Source organism: Aspergillus karnatakaensis (genome assembly GCF_047715665.1).
Source record: "Aspergillus karnatakaensis strain CBS 102800 unplaced genomic scaffold BJY04scaffold_170, whole genome shotgun sequence".
NCBI lineage: Eukaryota > Fungi > Ascomycota > Eurotiomycetes > Eurotiales > Aspergillaceae > Aspergillus > Aspergillus karnatakaensis.
This window is the reverse complement of record NW_027395882.1, coordinates 1-9,007: the sequence shown is the minus strand read 5'-3', so window position 1 is coordinate 9,007 and position 9,007 is coordinate 1. Positions and strand designations below refer to the sequence as shown.

General features: G+C 52.3%; 5 protein-coding genes across 5 annotated transcripts; 1 reads left to right on the top strand and 4 right to left on the bottom strand.

Moving 5' to 3' along the window:
- Positions 1 to 18: 18 nt before the first annotated feature.
- Positions 19 to 519, bottom strand: BJY04DRAFT_225303 (chaperonin 10-like protein; the record flags this gene model as incomplete). The annotated part of the gene is made up of 1 exon (XM_073718192.1): positions 19 to 519. A coding segment is annotated over one exon (501 nt), but the record flags the coding sequence as incomplete, so codon positions are not given.
- A 400-nt stretch (positions 520 to 919) lies between these two features.
- Positions 920 to 2,205, bottom strand: BJY04DRAFT_36718 (porphobilinogen deaminase). The gene is made up of 2 exons (XM_073720215.1): positions 1,727 to 2,205; positions 920 to 1,674 (listed from the first exon to the last, which is right to left on the bottom strand). The coding sequence occupies exons 1-2, from the start codon at positions 1,974 to 1,976 to the stop codon at positions 941 to 943; spliced, it is 984 nt and encodes a 327-aa protein (XP_073564023.1). The 5' UTR covers positions 1,977 to 2,205; the 3' UTR covers positions 920 to 940.
- A 1,592-nt stretch (positions 2,206 to 3,797) lies between these two features.
- On the top strand, positions 3,798 to 5,435 carry BJY04DRAFT_212246 (FAD binding domain-containing protein; the record flags this gene model as incomplete). Its single annotated transcript, XM_073714522.1, has 2 exons — positions 3,798 to 4,309; positions 4,340 to 5,435. The coding sequence occupies 2 exons, from the start codon at positions 3,798 to 3,800 to the stop codon at positions 5,433 to 5,435; spliced, it is 1,608 nt and encodes a 535-aa protein (XP_073564022.1).
- Positions 5,436 to 5,723: 288 nt separating this feature from the next.
- Positions 5,724 to 6,770, bottom strand: BJY04DRAFT_36694 (uncharacterized protein). The gene is made up of 3 exons (XM_073720214.1): positions 6,549 to 6,770; positions 6,280 to 6,468; positions 5,724 to 6,222 (listed from the first exon to the last, which is right to left on the bottom strand). The coding sequence occupies exons 1-3, from the start codon at positions 6,630 to 6,632 to the stop codon at positions 5,920 to 5,922; spliced, it is 576 nt and encodes a 191-aa protein (XP_073564021.1). The 5' UTR covers positions 6,633 to 6,770; the 3' UTR covers positions 5,724 to 5,919.
- BJY04DRAFT_204256 (uncharacterized protein) lies at positions 6,478 to 8,012 on the bottom strand. The gene is made up of 4 exons (XM_073713466.1): positions 7,963 to 8,012; positions 7,817 to 7,911; positions 7,732 to 7,761; positions 6,478 to 7,672 (listed from the first exon to the last, which is right to left on the bottom strand). Exons 1-4 carry the CDS (start codon positions 7,994 to 7,996, stop codon positions 6,998 to 7,000), a joined length of 834 nt encoding a protein of 277 aa, XP_073564020.1. The 5' UTR covers positions 7,997 to 8,012; the 3' UTR covers positions 6,478 to 6,997.
- Between the last annotated feature and the right edge of the window lie 995 nt (positions 8,013 to 9,007).

Below are 9,007 nucleotides of genomic sequence, written 5' to 3'. Positions count from 1 at the left end.
CTGACCTTGGATGAGGACCGTATCTCCAATCTTTCCCCCAAGCAATGAGGACCAAGCGGTAACCCCAGCGCAGGGGATAACGCTCGCCTCCACCCATCCAAGATAATCCGGGAGCACACTCACCTTCCACTCGTCAAAGACCACATAATCAGCCAGCACGCCGTCTTCATCAGCGGCGAGCCAAGACCTTCCGACTTCGCGACCGGTGATATTCTCCGTATCTGTCGTCGGAGCGACTCGATCGCCGATTCTCAAGGACTTGACCGCGTCGCCCACGGCGATGATTTCGCCTGCGGCATCGTTGCACGGGATCCCATGGGGTGTGACGGGCCAGGGATTTCCACCGTTGGCGATGTTTGCATCTCGGTAGTTGAGAGAGATGGTGTGGACCTTGATGAGTACCGAGGTTGGGGTCAAGGAGGGAATGGGTTCGGACAGGAGTTGAACCTTGGGCGTGCCCGGGTTATGGTCGTCTGTGCGGCGGAAGACGCGACGGGTTGTGGGGAGGTTGGAAGACATTGTAATTGCAATAGAAAATGGCTTTGTTCTTTCTCCAGACTGGATGTCGAGGGAGGGAGCTGCGCTGTCTTATAGATCATCCACAAGACTAAGGGAGTTTTATTGATCGGGATTCTCAACGTCATGGGCAGGGGATGCGCGACCTCCTATAGGCCACTTTGCGGAAATACGAGGTCGATCCGGGGTCATGTCGACGCAATATCAGCGAGGGGTTGATCGAGATATATCCAATTGTTTCGCACGCACAAGAGATACATCATACGACAGACATATACATCGGCTGGAGAAGCCGAGCCCAGGCTCCCCCACCTTCGGGTTCAGTTCCTGGTATATTTCGATGCTCCCACCCGATCTTCTGGTGCATGAGGGAGCATGGTGATTTCTATTTCTATATCTATGAACACGTAATAGATGAGGCGGCTCACTCTTTCGGTGGCCGAGTGGTGTTGATATCGTTAAGGATTGTATCAGCGCCTTGACTGACAAGCTTCGCAGCTAGCTCTTCACCGAGCGCGTTGGCCTCGGCGTCGTCATGCACGGTCGCATCAAGGCTGTCTTGAACGCTCTGCGTCCCATCGAGACTAACCACAATCCCCGTGATCCTCAGAAGATATTGCTCTTCGTCAAGCCACTCAGTCTCCACCCCGATCGGCACGCTGCATCCGCCCTCTAGTGTTCGCATAAGCGCACGCTCGGCAAGACAAGCAAGCGTCGACCTCCTATCGCCCAGCTGATTCAAGAACTCCAACATCTTATTATCTCCTTTGCGAATCTCCAAACCCAGCGCACCCTGACCCACAGCATGGAGTATCCCTCCATCCTTCGACCCCATGTACTGGTTTATCCGGTGCTTCAAGCCGATCCTCTCCAGACCAGCTGCAGACATCACCATGCACGTGTATTCGCTCTCGGGGTTATCGACCTTGGCGAGACGAGTTTCGACGTTACCGCGTAGGTTCGCGAATCGGAGATGTGGGTAGAGGCGACGAAGTTGTGCGGAGCGGCGGACAGAGGATGTGCCGACAACGGCGCCCTCGGGCAGGGTTTGCAAACTTGTATACGGTAGGCCAGCTTTGATTATCAGAGCATCGCGGGGGTCATCGCGGAGGGGGATTGCGACGAGGTCGCAGGTATCGGGGAGCCTGGTAGGCATATCTAGTCAATGATTGTGAGGGTGAGAACAGACAATGGAAGACAAAGGGCGCACCTTTCAGGCAGTGAACTACAACATCGAGTTCGCCGGAGGTGAGCTTCTCCTCGAGCTCTGCTGTCCACAGACTCTTTCCCAGGTTGTATAAGGCGGTAGTTTTGTCCCTATCGCCAGCTGTGTGGAGTGCTTCGATCTCATAAGTTCGGCGGGGGTCGATCTTCCGCAGGCTGTCCCTGATTCCTTCAGCTTGGACGACGGCGAGATTGGACCGACGAGTGCCAATGCGCAGCGGTGGAGTCATCGCCATTGTCACGGAATGGTGATTGTCTGAGACGAGCTGATCCCACCGGGCCACACGTGAGCTGTTCACCGGATCGGATAAACTCTTTTACCTATCTCCGGCCCAGCTACCCCCCCTGCCTGCCTAATCCAGAACATAACTCTCCGCAGACAATTCATTAACTATCGCAATCTGGCTCTTTCTTCCTGACCTCATAGTATGGCTTCTCCGATATCCCCCGTGACACCAGTGAAGGACGCTCAGCATCGGAATCGGTGAATGTGCGAATGGAGGCTACTCTCATGCATTGGGGAAGCGAATCTGCTGTTTTGAAGCAAGCTCTACTCGTTCTTGTGATCCTTTCTGCGCCCCGGAGCAAAGGCACACTAAACAGTCACCTCTCGAGAAGTTGCAGTAAAGGAAGATACGAACACGAACAGAAGGAGGGGGGGGGGGGTGAGTACTAACAGAACAGTCGATCAAGGATGCTTGTTCTTTTATCAACCACTCCGCTCATGCAACGACCGCTCTGTCTTCAGGTATGTCGACCCGCTCACCGTGCAATTACCAAAGATATTTCGTACCTTAGCAGCGGCCACGCAATAATTGTCTTGATCTCGGCAGCGGCCACGAACCTCTTCAGAAACGCATACAGCCCTGCATCCGAACGACTCCATATCCCTGTAGCAGAGGCAAATTGATGGCGTCCTTCATCTAACCGTTCACCGCACGTCTCGACAAACTGCCATGGGCGAGAAGAGTTAGTGTCGGAAAGATTTTAATTTCATTATTGTGCCGCGTGCGATATATCGGCCGTCGGACAGAGTAAAGCGGCGGAGATCGGCCCTACAATGTGGCTTGGTGCATCGAGTCGCCGGGGTTTTTCTCTGCCACTATCGAACTTTGCCGTGCTCTGGGGGCTGGACTTGTAAAGATGTTATGCTCTTGCAGAGTCTCGCGGATCGCTTGCTGAAGCGGGTGGAATATTCCCAAGATGGCATGCGAGGTCGTGGAACACACTCTTTGCCGTCACTGAGGTGTGCGAATGCAACAGCAGATAATGGAAGCTGAATGAGGGTTCGTCTCGATCGTTGAGGTCCGAACGGCGTCAGTTTAGTAGTCTGGTCTGTAGAAAGTCTTTACTACGTGTGTATAACTGGCGGAAAGTGCCTACGACTCAGTATATCCGCCGACCTGTATTCTTCTCTGTGAGGCTGGCGAGTCCTTGTCAATCAAAACCTGTATCAATTTGTACAATATACATATTACTAATGCTGCATGCTCCTGATCTGCACCAACCGACTATCAGGATCCAGCCTGCATCTCTGACCCTTGTAGGCAGATCAACGCTGCTCGTCTGTAGTCAGCCGACGTGCATTGAGACCGATCCCTTGCATCTCCAGTCAGTAACGCTCCAGTACCTCTTCCGTGCTCCCGATACTGTTGTTTGCGTTGAACCACACATTGCCCATGAAAGCTCCGGCTCTTAGCCATTGCGAGAATTGTTACGCTATCTCTGTGACTCCTGTCATGCACGTTCGGCGCAAGTTTGCCAACAAGGGCGAAGCACCGCTCGATGGTGTAGGGTAATCACACGTATAGCTGTGATAGCGTACTTATGATTGGTATGACCCATAGCCAATGCAGAACTGCTCGAAAATCATACTCCAGAGTGCCGACGCTGGTTGACACACCATGCAGCAACTCTCACATCAGCAGCAGCAGAGATGACAACATACCGGCCCTAAAAGACAACCTTCTTCGCGCCAGCGAACTCTTATAACTAAGCCCCTGAGCACCCCTGTCGGCGCAGAATATGGGCTATCGTCAAAGGAAGTACATGTCAACATGCCGCCACCACCCCGAACCCCCATCCTGATCATTGGCGCCGGTCCCGTCGGCCTCTCTCTTGGCCTCGAACTCCTCCATCACAACATCCCAGTCCATATACTTGAAAAAACCCCCGAAATCACGGAGCACCACCCCAAGGGTCGGAACAATGATATGCGCAGTCTCGAGCATTATCGCCGGTGGGGCATCAGTGACGAATTGCGCTCGCTGTCCTGGAAAACTGCGAATCCGAATCAGGAACTTGTGGTCAAGGAAAGGTTGATTGACGATAGCCCAACTGGAAGGTTTCCGCTTAAGTATGGACGTGATCCAGAGGAGTCAAGAGAGCTTGTGGCTGAGCCGTCGTTGAGTGTGCCGCAGCCGGTATTGATGGGGGTGCTCGAGAGAAGGGTTGTTGAACTAGGTGGGAATGTTTGGAGGGGCTGGGAGGTTACCGAAGTGTCTGATCGAGGCGAGACTGTCCTTGTTACTGCCCGACAAGATGGCAAGACTGTTCAAGTCGAAGCAGAGTATGTTGTCGGCTGTGATGGTCCAAGCAGTCTTGTTCGCAAGAAGATGGGCGTGGAGCAGGAGGGCGTGGGCCCGATTGGACGCTCGTGGTCTTATGTTGTCCGAAGCGAAGGGTATCCGATTGCAAATGCCATCAAAGGTTGCGAATACGACGCCCTGGGGTTCCTTGTGATTGTGAATGACGATGCCACTGCCATCCTGAGTATCCCAGGGCCAGATGAGTGGGGGTTCGTCAAACTGGTACGGGGGAAGGAAAACGACGGGCCCCCACCCGATGAGGATGCAGCAGCGCTCGCACGAACGCTGTTGGGCGCTCCGGCCAAGATCAACATTACCAGCAGAGCCTCGTTCGCGGTAATGACGAGGCTGAGTAAGGAGTATCGACGCGGGAGGCTGTTCATTGCGGGCGACGCGTGCCATCTGTGTCCGCCAACTGGGGGACACAACATGAATACAGGGATTGATGACGTTGTCAATCTTGGGTGGAAGCTTGCAGCAGTTGTGCAAGGGTGGGGAGGTGAAAGCTTATTAGACACATACCATACCGAACGATGGCCAGTTGCAAAGCGTGTGTTGGACGTTGCAATGGGAAACATGATTGCCATGAATGAAGGAGTGAAACCAGCAATCGATCCTGAGCTCCCAAGGCCTACTGCAGCTGAAAATGCGCAGGATCTTTTTGACCGCACCTACTCGATGTGGCACAGTTATGGCCTTGTCCTCGACCAGCGCTATGACGGGTCACCTGTGATTGTGAACGAAGGATGGGACGATGCACCGGACTGGAACCCTATAACATGTTGGCCTCATGCTCGGCCTGGGCACCGGGCTCCTCACATGTGGCTTATGGATGGCACGCCATTGTATGATGGGTTTGGTAAAGAGTTCACGCTGCTTAGTGCTGGGGCCTCTGAGGACGCAGTGGAGCGGTTCTTCTCCGCAGCGAAGAAGCTTGGACTCCCGCTTGCTCGGCTCGATATTGATCCAGATACTGCAAGAAGCAAATACCAGGCAAGCTTGACGCTTATCCGTCCAGATCAATATATCAGTTGGCAAGGAGATGACTGCGCTGCAGAACTTATCCTTCGGCAGGTGACTGGGTGGGGTCAAGGTAATACCTCTTAACTATTAGTAAGAGGACTAAAACAGGGAGGGAATATAGTTAATTCAATAGAATAAGAAGCATAGAGAGAAGAGGAAGGAATCTAAGTACCTTAACTATATCAAGGCCTGTAGACTCCGCGTGGTCCGTGGCATACCAGCACCCCCAGATCCTCAAAGACCGCTCTGAACCCTAACCAGCCCTTTTCTTTCCTTTCTATTCTGGTACCGAGTGATAGTTTTCATTGACAGGGAGTCATACGTTGACGTGTTGCGGGGGTCGGCGGTGGTTACATCTACATGCGAATGAAGAAGATCCAAGGACACAAATCACTAAACTGAAGGGCGCGAAGGACTTAACGGTCTTGGATAAGCGAATAAATCGAATAGGAAATCCAAATGAGCGTGGGTATGCCAGCAACTACTATAAAATAAAATCCAACGACGGTGGATATAGTACAAAAGAAAATCCAAGGGAATGTGAGGATGCAACAAGGTGGTAAAACCACTACACTAGATCGAAGAAGATCTCCCAACTCAGCTCTGACCCATCCAGCTGAGTGGAGAAGTATGGAAATCCCCAGAGAACGGCGTCCAGCTGGGTAGGGGTCAGCGACAGCCTGCCGTTTGGCCCGGCATAGGGCTCTGCCAGGTAGCGGAGAACGTGGGCGTCCTGAAGAGCATCCCAGAAGTCTGAACCTGAGAGGAAAGTAGTAGCGAAGACCTCTTGGGCAAGGAGATCAGTAGGTGAGGGAACAGCGACCCCCGGGCAGAACAGGGACCCTGGGCCGCTTGGGGCTATGTACCCGCTCTGTGTAGGAGATCAGTCAGTAACTGTCGCAATCAATGAGGGGGTGTTTTTACTCACAAGACCGGGCTCCACGAATCCAACAGGCACCCCCGTTTCCGTATCTCTGAGGTTGTCGGCGAACTGACTGCCTCGCTGAAAAGTTGAGGCCGTCAATGTCGGAAGGAGGTCCTTACAAATCTGACTCAACGAACCGGCCCCTCTGGAAGAGGGGTTGAGGGATCGATCTTTGACGAGGATCTCGAAAACCTATCACTCAAATCACTGTTTTAGCTCCTATACAACTCTGTGATTGACGTGAATGATGAGGTGATTGGGGGGCAACGAACCTTTATACCCCCGTCTTCTCCGGTGTAGTATCCCATTGCCAACGGACCGACGACATACAGCTCAAGGTTACTCAGTTGTGGCATCGTGGTGAACAATGTCGAGACTTTCTGGGCCGTCTGCTGGACCGCGCTGCGACGGTAAAGAACGGGCTAGGCCATGGTTTCAGTCGTGAATGCTGGTGGAAGGGGTGTTGGGTTTGAAAGCTCGGTATGAGGGGAGATGAGAGAGAAGGCAGAAGGATCTTTGGAGGAAGATGAAAAGGGTAAATCGGAACAGGGTCAAGAGCCCGGTATTTATGCCCAAGCCCGTCATTCAAAGCAAGTCTTTGAGCTGTAGAGGGTACAAGTCTAAAGTGGTTCATTCACAACTTTACAAAGATCACGCACGTAGCAAACAAAACAAATGGACGAATCGTCAAAAGAAAAGAAAAACCGAAGAGAAGGATCCCTTAGAAGCTACCTTCAGTCCGCTGGTAGTAGCCCGGAAGATTGTTGGCAGCAAGAAGCCTCGCATGCAGTCTTTGCGTCGCCTGAGCAATGCTCGACCCGGGAGGGATGCGGCCACAGTGATGGTCCCACGATTCCCGAAGGGTTGAACAGATGCGGTTCTTAATTTCGGTGTCTTGGGGATACAGATGAGCGAGCATGTAGCCCCAGCTGACATGCAGCCCATCCGGTTGCCATCGATCCCTAGCCTGCAACATCATCACCGCTTCTGTAAAGGCCAGTTGGGTAAGAATCTTAATTGGATTGAGCTGTGTCCAAGGGCCAGAGCATCCATGCGCACGTGGGAGCTGATGATCTGTTGTTAGTGTGATATTACGATCGTTTTCCGCGGGAGCTTCTAGTTTGATATCGTCGAGCGACCAGAGAAGATGGTCTCGCGAGTGAAATGATAGGATGTCGTAGTCTTGGTCCTGCATTCCAATATGATAGTGGAATTCGGCGATCGGGCGAACGCGAGTCTTATCAAGCCATGCCTCTTGTACGTTTTTGTCAAAGGTCATGCTTCGAATATTGCGCAGAATATCTTGACGCCTGTTCACCGATAGCTCTTCACAGCCGGGATCATCGCAAGGGCGAATCCCAATCCGCCTCTCCAGCACTTCACGAGTGGCGGCGAGCTTTTCAGAGACCTGTGGTTAGCACTGTAAACAGATACAAAGGACTGGATGGCACTGACTTGGTTCTTATTGACCACGAAGTCGATCAACTGCACCATTGATTAGCCTTGTTTTAGTTCTTGTACGCGGATATTCTTCACTTACCCTAAACCCCATATCTTCACCCACCAAGGCAAAGGCCAGCCATCCGAAGAGCAGGTTCGGAACCCTCTCGCTGTCGAGAATACGGGCAACATCAGCTGCCAATGGGTTAGCACCAGCGTTAATGTATAACCTGGACTAAGACTCACCTGCAAACTGAGATCCAACGATTGGCTGTGACATGGTGACAGGATGTAATGATTAACTCCGTGTGTTGATGAATATATATCCTCGAGACTTGCTCGCCCTTTTATAGTTGATCTCGCCCTCTCTTCTCTGACTCAGGGAAGTTACAATATTGTTGTATCCCTGCCTATAACATGTTGAATCCACGGACCTCTTTCTTACAGTGGGTTTGATTTCGACGCCTTTCCACTTGCGTCCACCGCATGTCTTTGGACGAGAGTGTCAGAGTGCCCGGTCCTTTCTCTTCTCTTTGCCCTCTTTCTCTAAGAATGTCCCGCGTCTGTAACCACACTAAGCCTCAGAATCCAAGGCACTGCGAGTGGACAAGGAACGCATCTAGATCTCTATTGGCTTGTACGCGGGATAGCGCAATGGTATCATCCCCCTGGAGAAGGGCGATTGACTTTTTTATTTTATTAAAATAGGCTGGGGGTCAAAGACGGTATTGAGCCATGATCGCCGTCCACATAATTCATTGAGCATAAAGACCTAAAAACAAAATCATAGCCAAAACAGAACAACACGAACATCACGAGCAAGAAAGGGAAGTTCTAAATAGCACAAACAATCCCTACATGAGCGCCGTCAAGGCGACAAAAGAGAAGGGAAGAAATGGCAGGCATAAGCTCAAGGTAGGATCTGAGCTGCTGTGGTTGCTTCTTCCCACTAGATCACATTAAGCTGGAAGCGCCACGTGAATCTGTTGCTAATCCCTAGCTGGAGGAAGTAGGGCAGGGCCTGTTCCACTGCTCTCTGCTGCTCGGTTGTCAACAGCAACCTCCCGTTGGCAGGCGGACCCTGCTCGGCGAGCGCAAGACGTCGGAGGCGCCTCGCCTCTGCAACGGCTCTGTCAATCATGGGCAATGGCAGATATGTGACAGAGACCACAGTCTCTATGAGCATGTCCGTCGCCACAATTGTGCTAACACCGGGGCTCAACAGCGGGCCCGGCAGGACGGGCCGAAAGTGTCCACTCTATATCCGGCTTTAGCGGCCAACAGGTTCTCT

Excerpts from the sequence above, each read along its gene's own strand:
- BJY04DRAFT_36718 (XM_073720215.1), bottom strand. The coding sequence starts at position 1,976 with ATGGCGATGACTCCACCGCTGCGCATTGGCACTCGTCGGTCCAATCTC. Across the intron at positions 1,675-1,726 it reads TGTAGTTCACTGCCTGAAAG|ATATGCCTACCAGGCTCCCC; the intron begins GTGCGCCCTTTG and ends ATCATTGACTAG.
- BJY04DRAFT_36694 (XM_073720214.1), bottom strand. The coding sequence starts at position 6,632 with ATGCCACAACTGAGTAACCTTGAGCTGTATGTCGTCGGTCCGTTGGCA. Across the intron at positions 6,469-6,548 it reads GAGAAGACGGGGGTATAAAG|GTTTTCGAGATCCTCGTCAA; the intron begins GTTCGTTGCCCC and ends TTTGAGTGATAG. Across the intron at positions 6,223-6,279 it reads GATTCGTGGAGCCCGGTCTT|AGCGGGTACATAGCCCCAAG; the intron begins GTGAGTAAAAAC and ends TCTCCTACACAG.
- BJY04DRAFT_204256 (XM_073713466.1), bottom strand. The coding sequence starts at position 7,996 with ATGTCACAGCCAATCGTTGGATCTCAGTTTGCAG. Across the intron at positions 7,912-7,962 it reads CGTTGGATCTCAGTTTGCAG|CTGATGTTGCCCGTATTCTC; the intron begins GTGAGTCTTAGT and ends ACCCATTGGCAG. Across the intron at positions 7,673-7,731 it reads TCGTGGTCAATAAGAACCAA|CTCGCCGCCACTCGTGAAGT; the intron begins GTCAGTGCCATC and ends GTCTCTGAAAAG.